This window comes from Perognathus longimembris, chromosome 1 (assembly GCF_023159225.1).
Source record: "Perognathus longimembris pacificus isolate PPM17 chromosome 1, ASM2315922v1, whole genome shotgun sequence".
In the NCBI taxonomy this organism is placed as follows: domain Eukaryota; kingdom Metazoa; phylum Chordata; class Mammalia; order Rodentia; family Heteromyidae; genus Perognathus; species Perognathus longimembris.
This window is the reverse complement of record NC_063161.1, coordinates 11,670,317-11,685,140: the sequence shown is the minus strand read 5'-3', so window position 1 is coordinate 11,685,140 and position 14,824 is coordinate 11,670,317. Positions and strand designations below refer to the sequence as shown.

Sequence of the window (14,824 nt, the reverse complement as noted above, 5' to 3'; positions counted from 1 at the left end):
ATTCATAGAAAGTACAATGACAACAAAAATCATTCCCTTATAATATTAGAAGTTAGAATTGCTTTTGAGGAGAAGATTATGATTTAAAGAGGACATGAGAACAGTTTTGAGATTCTCAGTATTAGCATTGCATGATTTTTGTGCTGGAGGTTGTAGTCTAAGAAGTTTTCCACACTTAGAATTTGAATGCTTTTCTGTATACGTTTTATACTTAATCGAATTAAAAATTATTGATCACCTATTAAGCCTCTGTTTTCACAAAGACAGATTAGTAGAGGAAATGAAGTATATTTAAGTATAAGTTAACAATATGAAATACTAATTGTGATTTTACGTAAAAATCCTTAACAAGATACAGTGATAGAAATGATGAAAGAACCTACTTAAATCAAGTGGTCAAAGAAGGATTTTTCTCTGAGAAAAAAATGAGACCTGGAAGATATAGAGGAATTGACAAAGGAAAAAGTGGAGGTAGTGATTTTAGAAGTCATTTTATCTAGAGAAATGGAGATAATTTAATAGATACATAGTAAAAAGAGGACATTATGTACAGAAAGTACAACTTGGGAAGAGGAGTTATGAAACCTAAAAAAGGAAGAATGAAATGGAAAGTAGGTTTGGCTTTGCAGTAGCAAATAAAGGAAACATAAAGGATAGTGTAGCAAGAAGCTTGGCATCAGCACAAGAAAAGCAAGAGTGCTATACCTCAAGTAAAGGAAAGTTGGTTTAAAGGAAGCACAACCAGGTTTCGTGACACATACCTGTAAACCTAGCACTAGGTGGGGTGGAGGCAGAGAAAAGAGGATCTCAAGTTCAAGACCAGCTTAACCACATTTGAAAAAATGGGTAGGGATGTAACCCAGTAGTTACCTAGCATGCACAAGTCCCTGCATGTGACCGCCAGCACTGTGACTGCAAGCAAAACAAAACACAAAGGTAGCCATTGATTTTTTAACGTGAAGGAAAATACCATCTTATCAAGAGTCAAGTCATGTTTGAGTTTGGCATAAGTTTTAGTGTGCTTGTAATTTGAGAGTAGGTAAGAGTCTATTTTATACATGAGAGAATTTTCACTACAACAGTTAGGTATAGAGTGGGATGACATTCCTTCCAAGCTTGCCAGTCTTAGAGACTCTGGCTTCCCACCTGTAGCCCACATTTATTTCTTCACCATTTGTTTCAGCTCTGTCAGTCTTGTTTCTTGTTCATTTCTTCTCTCATCTTTCCCTTTCATGTTTATGTTTTATTGAAAAGTTTTAAAGCACTTCTGTGAATATGATTTTCTTTAATCCTAACAACCAAATGCTTGTGGAGGTATATGTGGGGAAATTGAGGCTCAGAAATCTGTATATGACTTATGTAAGGTAATATCTTGGAGTCCGAGTCCCAAGTCCAGTGCTTTTCCATTGTACTAGAGGCCTTCCTCTCTTCCAGATCTACTTATGATGGTGCTATGTTTAAAATATAATCATCCTCATTCTGAGTAATGAATGTGTGGCCTGTTTCTAGATTTTATCAAAGGCATCTTCCTAGAAGGGCTATGTGAGTTAAATATTTAAATATAGCATATGTGCATGTGAATATATTTTACATACACTTGAAATCAATTATATACTAAGGAGTTTTTGAAATTTTTAATAGCTTTTGAAGTAATTAGAGCCTTCCTGATATAGGGATATCCAGGCTCTCTAATAATTATCTGTAATTTCTTGTGTTGTTTTAATTACTTAAAATCTGGTGAAGAGAGACAGGACCTAGATACAGAGTTGAAAAAAAATTGTAATGGTCCAAAAATACACTAAAGTGAAGAAAGAAACCAAATGGTTATTTAAACTTAGTTTATTTCCCCCACTGTTCGTCTTTTCTCCAACTCCTGTCTCTGCCAATGAATATACTTGCTGGTAGTTGTTTTTCATTACTTGTTGGTAGTTATGAGGGGCTTGGGATCATGTAAATCTGGTAAATATAATTTCCTCACTCTATACACGATTACTGTTGGAATTAAAACGGTGAAAACAATAAACTTCAGCCTCTCAAAAGTAGCACGCTATATTTTCATATTCTCCAGCCAAATATGCTATTCAGTAAAGGGCATTAGAGGACTGACAGATCATTTTTTAGAGATTGATTGAAATGAAGTTCATGGAGTCATTGCTTTTGAGAGTTAAGAGATACTTTTATTAAAGATATATAACCAGTTCCTAAAATACCCTAATGTAAGGTAGCATTACATTTATTTGAATTTTTATAATGAAAAATAAACTGGAATGGTATACCGTAGAACAATAACAACAACAACAAAAATCTGGGACTTCTGGAACTGAAAAATCCCCTAGTACAGTTAAATCTTCAGAAAAGGTAAGGCAGAGTGGCAAGATCAGCAACTACTAGAGCCATCCATTTGGGAGGGGGGGAGGGGGTTGTGGCTATTCATTTGAGAGAATTACTGTTAGTATTGCCTTGGGAAATCTTCGTAGCACATTGTGTTGTCTCCTGCATAGTTGGGGGGCCAGATGATATAATATTGCACAAGACTCTTTAAGGCATTTCAATGCCCAATTTTCCTGTTTTGTTTTTTTAACCATAGAGTGATTCTCATCAGTTCCGTGTCATGGCAGCTGTCCTTCGCCATTGTTTACTAATCGTAGGTCCAACTGAAGACAAAACAGAAGAATTGCACAGGTGGGTGACCTCTGTGTTGGTGTCTTGGTGAAGTGCATCATCAGTTCTTATTGCCATTATGCATATGATTTTAATTGTTTAATATAAGCATAAGAAAGTGAAAATATTACTGTAAGTCAGGTAAATGGTAAGTCAAAAATTATGCCCTGATGTGGAATTTCCATTCTGTCCTCTTTGACTTTGTAATATTGAGCCCCAACATAAGAAGACAGTTTGGCATTTGTGATATTCAACAATAAAACCCAGAACAATAAAAATGATTCACACAATTATTGAATGTTTTCTGTATATGGCACTGACTGAGCTAAGTGCTTTATAAAAGTTAACTTCTGAGATGGAAATGTAGCTCAGTGGTAGAGTCCTGTTTTATTATCTTTAACAAAGTTTCTAATGAAGAAACTCAGATACAGGAAGAACAAGTATTTTCTCTGAGATGACAGTCTTAATAAATCAAAGTCCTAAGATTTAACCCCTATTTTTGTGTGTGGGTACCAGTCTAGAGGGCCTGGGTGCTGTCCTGAGTTTTTGTGCTCAAGGCTAGAACTCTACTACTTGAAGCTTTTTATAGTTAATTGGAGATAATCTCATGGACATTCCTGCCCAGGCTGGCTTCTAGTCATGATCCTAAGATTTGGGCCTCCTAAATAACCAAAGAGGCCCAGCAAACCTCTACTTCTAATTACTATACTTAATATTCTTACTAATCTCTCTCACTTTCTCTCTAACACTTTTTCTGCCTCTGTGTGTGTGTGTGTGTGTGTGTGTGTGTGGTGTGTGTGTGTGTGTGTGTGTGTGTGTGTGTGTGTGTATGTTACTGGGGTTTGAACTGGGGACCTTATGCTTGCTAGGAAGGTGCTCTACTGCTGAGCCATGTCTATTTTAGGCTTCCCAAAGTTGCTGGAACAATAGCTACAACCCCATGTCTAGCTTCTCTTCAGTTAAGTGAAGTCTCCTGGATTTTTCTTCCTGGGTTTTGGTCTTAACCTCCCACATAGCTTAGTATGAGTAGCATTTGCTACCTTGCCCAGCTATGGTTGAGAAGGAATCTTGAAAACTTTCCTGCCTTCTATCTGACCTTGAGTCTCAGTCTCCCGAGTAACTAGGATTATAGAAATGAGCCATCAGTACTTGGCTGACCAATTTCATTTATAAATATTTACCAAAAAGTGTATCTTAAGCAATGTAATTTTAAAAAACAAAATAAAGAAGCGTAATATTAATGTATATTAAAATATGTGAAATATAGTAAAAATCATTCTAATTATGCAACTTGTCTATTAGAATAGTTAATAGGTTGCTTTTAAAACTATCATTCTTTGGGACTGGGAATATGTACCTCATAGTAGGCCAGTTGGCTAGCATGCACAAAACTATGAGTTTAGTCCCTAAAATAATTAATCTCTGAATAAGAAAATAAGAACTGAATAAGAATTAATGCATTTTCCATTCTCACTATTATAGAGCAAATTTGTAGTAACAGAAATCTGACTTTATGATGACTGTGCTTTATTCTACAAAAATATAACTAATATTTTGAACAACTCAAAACTTAATGACTTTGGCATTAACTCTGTTTTCTGAAGAAATTAGCATGGGGTTTGTTAGTAGAAATTACCCTTGAGCACTTAAAATACCCAATTTTCCAAAATATAGCTTACATAAAATTTTTACAGAAGCATATCTATTGAATAAATGAAACCAACTCTTAATTATGGTTTTTCAGTCAAATCCATATTATTTTAGTTATGTTCAGAGGCATGTTTATGTTGTACTGAATTTGTACATAGGTTATCTTTATATATGCTCTGCATGAGTTTTCAAGGTTTTAGTTTCACGATTGAAAAACACAAATTCTAAACTGAGCATGCTGATATGGAGGCTTCTGGTAGCAGCACTCAGAAAGTAAAGGCAAGAGGATCACAAGTTCAAGGCCATCCTGGGCTACATAGCAAGCTCAAGGCCAGTTTGGTCTACATTGCATCCCCAAAAAAGTAAAACTTTTCAGCAGCTGTAGATCAAACATTCCTTTAATTTTCTTGAGCTGACTCATTAAAAGAATTGGATTACCTGTAATAAAATATATCCTAAAAGGATTTTAAGTAATGTTACCCACCACAATTTGTTTTGATAATCAAGAGATACCAGTAATCTAAACACTAAAACTAAAAGAAAATTGGCTTATAAGTCCAGAAGTGAATTGACTCTTTTGGAAATCACATACGCTAAATGAAGTTGTCATACCAAGGATGTGAGGAGAAAACATTTTGACAAGAGTGTTGGCTAGTCACAGGTGCACTGCAAGGATTTCTCCGAAGAATAAATTGAAGACCTTAACATATCACCCAGAATTAGTCAATAAAAAAAACACATAAAGATTTTTCAACCAGAATTTTAAAGTTACATTTATTTAATTTTCCTTTGTGATACTACCTTTTCTCCTTAAATTTGCCTTTATGTTAAGGTGCTTTGGTTTAAAAAAAAACAAACCTATTAGTTTCACTATAGATACAGAATTGAATGTCTTATACAGAAATATTGAATACCTAGTGCCACAGACAGTGTTACAAGTATTTCTCAAAGGCTTTCTTGGGAGACTGAGGTTGCTGCTGACTTAACAGTTTGTCTGGAGTGGCCCTGCATGGCCCTTTAATAAGAATTAAAGTGATTAGTGTTATTTTGAGCAGTAATGACTCTAAGCTAATCCACTTAAATAGAAAACTGCACCAACCTCAAGGGCAATTTTAGGAACTTACTAAATTGTTAAGTCTATTAAAATCTTCTTTATACCTACCCCGAAAACAGATTCTGTGTGTGTGTGTGTGTGTGTGTATCTATTGTGTACATGTATAAGGAATAAATTAATCTTTTAGAAAAAGAATGTATCAGTGTCAAATTTCTCATTCTTAAAATGTTACTTTAGGACTGGGATGTAGCTCAGTGGCAAAGTGCTTGCCCGGCAAATACAACATCCTGGGTTCGATTCCCAGTACCAAAACAGAAAAAAAGGCCAAAGAAAAAAAAAGTTATTATACAACTTTATGTTTTGCCCATTTGATCTGTCGTAAGGAAAAAGGTAATGTTCCAAGTAGTCTTGAATAGACTAGTCTATGGCCTGCATTTCAAATCCAAATGAATGTGATGCTTAATGAGAGGTTGCTGAAGCCCCCTCTCACTGGCACTACGTAATCTCTTAGTAAATGAAAGGTGCTGCCGATGCTGTTCCTGCCATATTACCTCTGTCACTATTACTTTTAGATATTCAGTTGTAGCTTTTAGATCTTTTTAAAGTTGTTTTCTTGATCCGATATCTTGTGTAAGAACTTACTTCTCTGTTTACTCTGTGACCATGTAAAGACGTCTGCTGTCTGTTATTATTTCTTTCTGCAGCCAGGTGCATGCTTTGTGATACATATGTTAGAAGCATGTCAGTGTATTAAAAGAGTCAAATAATAGATTGGCAACTTTCTTACTGGTGTGTTTTCTCTCTAAGGAAGTTCTGTTTTACTTTTTCAGAAAAGTCAGGAGGGCATAGACATAGAGATAAAAATGAGTTATCTCACCAAGATAGCAGACCTTGACCTTCATTTCTACTAATCAACCTTTTAATAGTTTTTTTGTTTGTTCTATATTGTTTCTTTTTTATCCATACATATGGCAACAAGAAGGTTTTTGGCGTTATCCATCTTTTTTTTTGCTACTTGAAAGGACATTGTAATCTTATTTGCCTTAAAGTATTTTAGCACTTTTCCATAATTAATAAGCTTATATATAAATACTTAGCCCCCAAAAGCTGCATGTGGATATGGTTTATTTGGGGAGAAAAGGAGGTAGAGGAGAGGAGAAGATGAGATCAGATCACACCCACATGTACACCAATCCTGGGGCTTGAACTCAGTGCCCAAGCACTGTCCTTGAGCGTCTTTTGCTCAAGGCTAGTACTCTACCACTTGAGCCACAGCTCTGCTTCCAGTTTTTTTTTTGTGATTAATTAGAGATAAAAGTCTCACAGATTTCTGCCTGGGCTGGCTTTGAACCTCGATCCTCAGATCCCAGCCTCCTGAACAACTAGGATTATAGGCATGAGCCACCAGCGCCTGCTGACTTAATTTCCTTTTGACATTTAATCTAGTTGTTTTATCCATCAAGTACATTGACATCTATAAAGTTTTGTTGCTGTTTTTTGTTCAGACTAATTCATTTTTTCCTCACATAACTTAAAAGAGGACAGTTTAGCACCTAACACCTCATTATAATGAGGCTTTTTTTTACAACTGTTTAATTGTGGTAAAATAGAGATAAAACTTAGCATCTTAACAATTTTAAATGTACAATTCAGTGTTATTAAATAGATTTATCATCACCACCATTCATCTTTTCTCACCTTGTAAACTTTATTCCTATAAACAGTAACTTCTCTTTCCTCCCTTTTCCTGGCTTCTGGTAAGCACCATTCTATCTAAGCACTTTCTATCCAAGAATTGACTATCCAATAGGTCTCCTGTATAAAAGTATACAAGACTTATCTGGTGACTGGCTTTTTACTCATAGAAAAATACCCTCAGGATTCATCAATGTTGCAACATGTGATTACATTTTCCTTCTCTTTTTAAAGGTAGAATAATATTCCATTTGTATACATATAATCCATAGGTCCTTATCCTTATGTGTATCAGTGACACATTTTAACTGTTGATAATGTGGAAGCATACCTGCTATGAACAAATCATACAAGAACTTCTTCAACCCCTTGCTCTCAGTTATTTTGCATCCATACCTAGAAGTGAAATGCTAGGTCATGTGGTAATTTCGTTTCTAGTTTTTTGAGGACCCACTATAATGTTTTCAACAGGTATTGTATTGTTTTTCATTTCTACCATTAGTGTGGTAAGCATTCCAGTTTCTCTTTATCCTTGCCAACACTTGTCATAGTCTGGGTTTGGGATTGGTTTTGATTTTTATAGTAGCAATCCTATGGCTATGAAGTAGTATCTCGTTATAGTTGTAACCTACATTTCCCTAGTGATTACTTATGGTGAGCATCTTTTTGCATGCTTGTTAGCCATTTGCATGTGTTCTTTGGAAACTGTGTGTGTGTATGCCTGCCCTGGGGCTTGAACTCAGGACTGTCCTTGAGCTTTTGTTCTTGAGCCACAGCTCCACTTCCAGCTTTTTGGGGTGTTAATTGGAGATGAAGTGTCACAGACTTCTCTGGATGGGCTGGTTTCAAACCACAATAGCCAGATCCCAGTCTCCTGAGTAGCTAGGGTTATAGGAGTGAGCCACCAGTGTCCACCTTTTAGAAACTATTCAAACTTAAAAATTGTAAATTTTTCATAAAGTCCTGTCTATGGTTTTTTTTTTCTTTTGTTGCCTATCTTTGGTGTCATATCTAAGAAATTATTGCCAAATTCAAGTCTTCTGGAGCTTTTATGCTATGTTTTCTTCTATAAGTTTTATTCCTACATGTAGGTCTTTGAACTGCAGCTGAGCACTGAACTAGGTGCCCCAAGGACTCTATAGTGGACACCTAAGTGGGGAGACAGACATAAATATTATGAAAAGTGTAAGAACAATTCTAGGCAAGAGTAGAAAGAGATCACAAGATAGGTTTTTGTTTTTTGTTTTTGTGCTGGTCATGGGGCTTGAATGCAGGGCCTGAGCACTGTCCGTGAGCTTTTTTGCTCATAGCTAGCACTCTACCACTTGAAGCACAGCTCCTTCCAGCTGTGTGTGTGTATGTGTGTGTGTGTGTGTGTGTGTGTGTGTGTTTAATTGGAGTGAGAGTCTCCTAAATGTATGTAAACAGATGAATGGATAAAATATATGTGTGTATGTATTTCATGTATATATGTATATACACATAAATATATTATTCATCCCTTAAAAATAAAAATTCTAGCCAGGCGCCAATGACTCATACCCGTAATCCTAGCTACTCAGGAGGCTGAGATCTGAGGATCACAGTTTGAAGCCAGCCGGGGCAGAAAAGTCTATAAGACTCTTATCCCCAATAAACCACTCAGAAAAGAAAAAAAAAGGAAGTGTCACTATGGCCCAAGTGGTAGAGCACTTAGAAGCTCAGGGACAGCACCCAAGCCCTGAGTTCAAGCCCCAGGACTAGCTAAATAAATAAATAAAAGATAAAAGATAAAAATTCTATAATTTTCAGTAATGTAGATGGATGTGGAAGACATAACACATTTAACTAAGCCAGGGCTGGGAATATGGCCTAGTGGCAAGAGTGCTTGCCTCATATACATGAAGCCCTGGGTTCTATTCCTCAGCACCACATATCTAGAAAATGGCCAGAAGTGGCTCAAGTGGCAGGGTGCTAGCCCAGGGACAGTGCTCAGGCTCTGAGTCCAAGCCCCAAGACTGGCAAAAAATAAAATAAAATTTAAATTTAAATAAATAAATTTATCTGGTGCAAGCCAGATACAAAAGGACAAAGACTGCATGATTCCACTTTTTATGGGGAATTGACAGTAATGAAACTTACAGAAGCAGATAACACAGTAGTGGTCACCAAGAGCTGAGATGGGTGGAGCATGGGCTGGCCAGAGGGAACAGGCATAGGATACAAAGTTTCAGTTCTACAATGAATAAAGTCTAGAAGACTCTTTTACTGTACAAAATAGTCTGCAGTTGACATTACTACTGTTCTGCATACTTCAAATTTGCTTTAGGAGTAGATCCTCTGTGAAGTATTCTTAACCACCAAATAAAAAGATTATTTTAAAGTTTTCTAAACAAAAAGAACAGAACAGAAATCTTTCAGAGCTCTTAAGGTTTGTTTCAATCAACTATCCAGTCTTGAAATTAGATAACTAAGCTCCAAATTAAAAAAAAAAAAAAAAGATGCATTTAGCCAGGAAGAGTTGCTACTGCTACAACTTAGCATGCTTCTGACTGTCATTTGGTGTTAAATCACTGCTTAGTGCAATGATTGATGGAGGACTAGATTTTAGGTGCCCTTCCTTCCCACAGCTAACAAGGCTTTAATCAGGGCATTAAGGAGCTCTAAATAGGCCTTGCTTTTTAATTTGCATATCAGGAGGGGGCTGGGAGCGTGAGCTGGAGGATGTCATGTTGCAGTGATTAATGATCTCTAGGAAGCTGAAAAGGAGAGAGTAATATACACAGTATTTCTACCCCCTGGAGTAGGAATGCAAACACCATTGTGCAAATCTGTGCATAGTCACTGACTTCCTGGTAGCTGGAGAATTTCATACACTCTTCTACCACAAATAAAACTGTCAAGAGAAGTGACAAAGCTCAAAAAGCTGGCCTTCCTTACTTAAAAAAAGAATAGCACAAACACAGTGAGCCAGAAAATTAATTTTGTAGTTATTTGGGAACTGAGTTATTTAATAACAAATGAGAAAATGGGAACTTTTCTTGAAAAGCCTAAAACCTCCAAATATTTGTTGATGCCAATCCAACACTACATTTAGTTTTTTAAATTTGCTGAGTTCCTAGAAACTGTTTACTTTAAATGAATTTAAAAGGGAAACATTCCTTTGTAATGAAATAACCCATCCTAAACTTCTCAATCTGGTGCCTGTGGTAGATTTAGAGAATCAGACTGTTAAGGAACTCCAGAGCCTTTTATTGCCTTTTATTAAGGGAGGAAAAAATCCTAACTTTTCAGAATGGCTTGTAGTTTTCCAAAGTGCAGTTCTTTCTCTATGTCTTTTTCTCTTTTTCTCGTTCTCCCTTCCTTTCTCTCCCTCCTGTCCCCCTGTCCCCCATGAATCTAGGGTATTTACTAACAATTTCCAAATGCTTAAGTCAGAAGCAAATCATTTTAAGACTAGAATAAACTTCAAGGTTTGCAGAAATCATGAAAAAGAAATTTGGAAGAAAGTATTATTTCAGTAACCTTGGAATAGTTACAAATAACCAAATTTAGAGACTTTATGTAATAATAATAGCAGCGGCAGCCGCAGGCTTTTGTGAAAACATCCAAATTACTTGTAATTTGTCAGGAATTATTTATTCATAAAACTTACTCAATTATTTTTGCCTACAGTTTATTTACTTTTTGTGCCAGTACCAGGGCTTGAACTCAGGGCATAGGCTCTGTTATTAGCTTTTTCCACTCAAGGTTAGCACTCTACTACTTGAATCACAACTCCACTTCCAGCTTTTTGGTGGTTAAATTAGAGATAAAAGTCTCATGGGCTTTACTGCTTGGGCTGGCTTGAACTGTGATCTTTAGCTCTCAACTTCCTGAGCAGCAAGCATTACAGGCACAAGCCATCGGCACCTAGCCATATTTATCCATTACCAGTCATTGTTCTGCATCGTCTAATTTTTTAAATGGATTTCTTGCTGATTTTATCTTTCCATAATGTAACAAGAGAGGACATATTTATCTGTGGAGAAATAGAGCCTCACTTCAAGGTAAAGGAAAGAGAAGCCTTTATTTTATATTTGTATTTTTTTTATTTTTCTGTTTATGTTTTAGGATGTCACTATGATCTAAATTGATTTTTACTACTATGGTCTAACTTAAAACAGCATCAAATGGATTAAGCCCGGAGTTTAGTTTCCAAGTGGTTAGACTTTTAAATTGCATTTGCAACAGTTTATTTTTAATCAGGATGTGGTTATTTTTAGACCTGCCTCTCTGTCACTAGGAAATGTAATGCCTGTCTTTCCATTGTTGTTTATCAGGAAGTTCTGAGGTACAGGCAATTAAGATTAGTTAGCATAGAACAGTACCTCTCTTTTTAAATAAAAATATGAAATAATTCATGGAGGAAAATGTGCTCATTGAGAACATTTCTAATTTTGAAGTTGTTAGTGTGATTTTAATCTCTGTACACTGAACAACAGAACAAGGTTTTTCGAGAAGGCCAGAAATACAAGGCATGGGTTCCCCCTACTGGTGTGCATCCCAGGCTTATGAACTCCTTAAAGTATAGCAGAAAGGCCTAAGGGACTGAGATTAGAAATAGCTGTGTTGGCCTCGTTTGAAGAGACCTGATGATAAGAAGGGGAAAAATAGCACCATTTCCTTTTTTTCTACATATGCCTTTAGAAAAAAAAAATTGGATGATTTAAAAATTGTATTTTGCACAAAACTCAATCCTGCAATGTTTGGTTTTTTTTATGTTGTTGCCTCTGTGATAAGCTGCTTATATGCATTGCTTCTCAAATGCTTTATGTTGTAATCTAAGGAAGAATAAAACACCAATGGATCCACGAAAGGATTAAAACCCCCAGAAGAAAATGCAAAGCTTTAGCATTATTGTCAAAATAAAATCAAAGAACTAGCTTTAAAGCTCACTAATTCCCATTTTAGCAGTTCAGATAGTGACATGACATCATGTGACTCTGCCTGTCCATTTAACATCTGGTCTTACTAATTTGTCCTGTGTGTTTTGAGACTGTCCTTTATTTTTTGCCTCTTAGTAAATGCCAAGTAATATTAATGGCTTATTTTGAAAAAGAAAAATTTTAATTGATTCCTTAAAAATCATCACTGAACTTCTTATTGTGTTTGCATTTTAAAGGACTAGTCAATCAAATTAAAATATTGTATTTCTAAATTGCTTTTCAGCAATGCAGTCAACCTTTTAAGCAATGTTCCGGTCTCTTGTCTGGATGTTCTCATTTGTCCATTAACCCATGAAGAAACAGCCCAAGAGGCAACAACTCTAGATGAACTGCCCAGTGATAAAACAACTGAGAAAGAAACGATTTTGAAAAACAATACCATGGTATACAATGGTATGAATATGGAGGCCATTCATGTTTTACTCAATTTTATGGAGAAGAGAATAGACAAGGTAAGGCTAACAAAATGGAAATTTGGGGAAGATGTTTCTAAAGAATGTAAATGTGGAATGCTTACAAACACAAACCAGTGAGATATTCACATCTCAGCTTTATTTTATACCCAATTGGTTGCATAATTTTACTTTTTAAAGTATTTTATTGCAATGTACGATAAATAGCAGAATTTTAATGTAATGTACGATAAATAACAGAAACCATATAGGCTTATTTGTTTAATGCCAAAAATTGTGTTCATGTAAGACCAAATTTGTGACTAGTGCCTGAAAATAGATGAAAACTTCCCCACTCTTCTTTGTACTTTTTAAATGTTCGGAGTAAAGCACACTCCACCCACAAACATGACAAATACTTGGGAAAATACCTTTAAAGATACATATTTTTAATCCTTTTTTTTTTTTAAAGTTTTCACTTGCGAATCTTCTCTAGGCTGTCTCTCACTGTGTTTGGTGACTGTGCTAAAAGGTAGCGGGATGATATAGGTGGGTCACCTAGACTTTCACCTCACTGAAGCATGTTGGCTGAGCCTGGGTACATTCTGGAAAATGGAGGACAGTCCAGAAAAGATAAAAACTGATAGTAAATATGAAAATATCTTAAAAAATAGAAATACTATTAAAAATAGTTTTAAACATAGTTTGTCAACTAATAGTACTCCCCCCCCAAAAGTATCCTTATGCTCCAATTAAAGGAGAAAAATATACTTTTAAAACTGAACTAATTAACATGTATGGTTTCCTCCATAGGGAAGCAGCTATAGAGAAGGTCTGACTCCAGTTCTCAGCCTGTTAACAGAATGTTCTCGAGCCCATCGGAACATCAGAAAATTTCTCAAAGATCAGGTAAAACTATTAAATCTCAAAGTTAATGTCTTTATGTGTTTAACTAGCATAGTATTAATTAATCCAGTTCTTATACAGTGGGTGTTTTTCCAGAAAATCAGAAATCCATAAAAGTTTTAATCTTGCCAAGAATCCAATCAAGAAATAAGTGATCTTGTATATTTTTTGAGTCACACATGCACTTATCCAACAAATGTCTTTTGACATCTACTATGTGCTATGTTCTAAGTATTGCTCTGAATATTAAACAACAGACAAATTTTTACACTGGTAGACTTTACAGCACAGTGTATGATTCGGTAAAATATAGAATATACTGGCAGAAAACGCTGAGTGTTTTGAAGAAAGATTAAAATAGGCTAGAAGAAAGACTTCAAGGGAAAGCTTCCCTGAGGCAATGACATTTGAGCAGAAAGTTGGATAAGTAAGAAGGGTCTCTGAGAATGTCTGGAAGACACATCTTCAAGAGTCTAAGTCCCTGAGGTGAGAGGCCGTTTTGGTATGCTTAAAAAATAACAACAGCAAAAAAGCAATTGCGACCTGGGCAACTCAGGCTGGCCTTAACTCATTCTTGTTTGTGGCAGAGATTACAGAAATAGACCACTATCCTCAGCTTCTCTCTCTCTCTCTCTCTTTCTCTCTTTATAAAGACACCAGTACTTAATCTTGGGACTCTACCTAAAAGACCTGGCCAATTGTAATCACCTCCCAAAAATCCCAACTCTAAGAACTGTAATAGTTTATTAAATTTCCATCCTTTTAATACCTCAGAGTGGGGATTAAGTTTAATAATCAGTCGTTAGAGAAAAACATTCAGACCACATCTATCCAAACTATAACATTCTACTACTAGTCCCAAAGTTCATATCCTTCTTACAATGCAAAATGCAGTCTCTCTATCCCCAGTAGTGCCAGATTTTAACTTGTTCCATCATTAATTCAAAAGTACCAAGCCAGATGTGGTAGTATACTTCTATAATCCTAGCACTCAGGAGGCTAAATCAGGAGAATCATGAGTTCAAGACTAGCTTGGACTAAAATCAAGAAACTATCTCAGAAACCAAAAAGAAGGCCAGGCATGGTGATACACACCTATAAACCTAGCTATTTGAAAGGCAGACATCAGGAGGATTTCTGAGGTTCAAGGTCAGTCCAAGTAAGAAATTGGTGAGGCTCCATCTTAGTAAACAAATATGGGCATGATAGTTCACACCTATAATCCAGCTACATGAAAGGTGTAGGCCAGAGGACCACTACCTAACGCCTTTTTCTTTAGGGGAAAAAGAATGTCTAAAGCAAAAAGAGACTGGAGGGTGTAGCTCAAGTGGTAGTTTCCTGCCTAACAAGTAGGAGGCCCTGCCTAACAAGTACGAGGCCCTAAGTTCAAACTTGGTATCAGAAAGAAAAAAGTACAAAGTTTTATCCAAGGCAGACTTATAGCACAAAACCAAAATGAGCTAAATTGTTCCAGTGTACAGTGGTGGAACAGAAACAGT

General features: G+C 36.0%; 1 protein-coding gene across 6 annotated transcripts in view; it reads left to right on the top strand.

Moving 5' to 3' along the window:
• Positions 1-14,824, top strand: part of Ric8b (RIC8 guanine nucleotide exchange factor B) — a 103,860-nt gene that overhangs the window by 40,431 nt on the left and 48,605 nt on the right. For all 6 annotated transcript variants that reach the window (XR_007212480.1, XM_048356594.1, XM_048356574.1 and 3 more), the window contains exons 4-6: positions 2,588-2,682; positions 12,251-12,479; positions 13,233-13,328. Coding sequence is in view for 5 of the 6 variants with exons in the window: in XM_048356594.1 (XP_048212551.1) it covers positions 2,588-2,682; positions 12,251-12,479; positions 13,233-13,328 (420 nt within the window). In the remaining variant the exon portion in view is untranslated. The remainder of the gene's footprint in view (positions 1-2,587; positions 2,683-12,250; positions 12,480-13,232; positions 13,329-14,824) is intronic.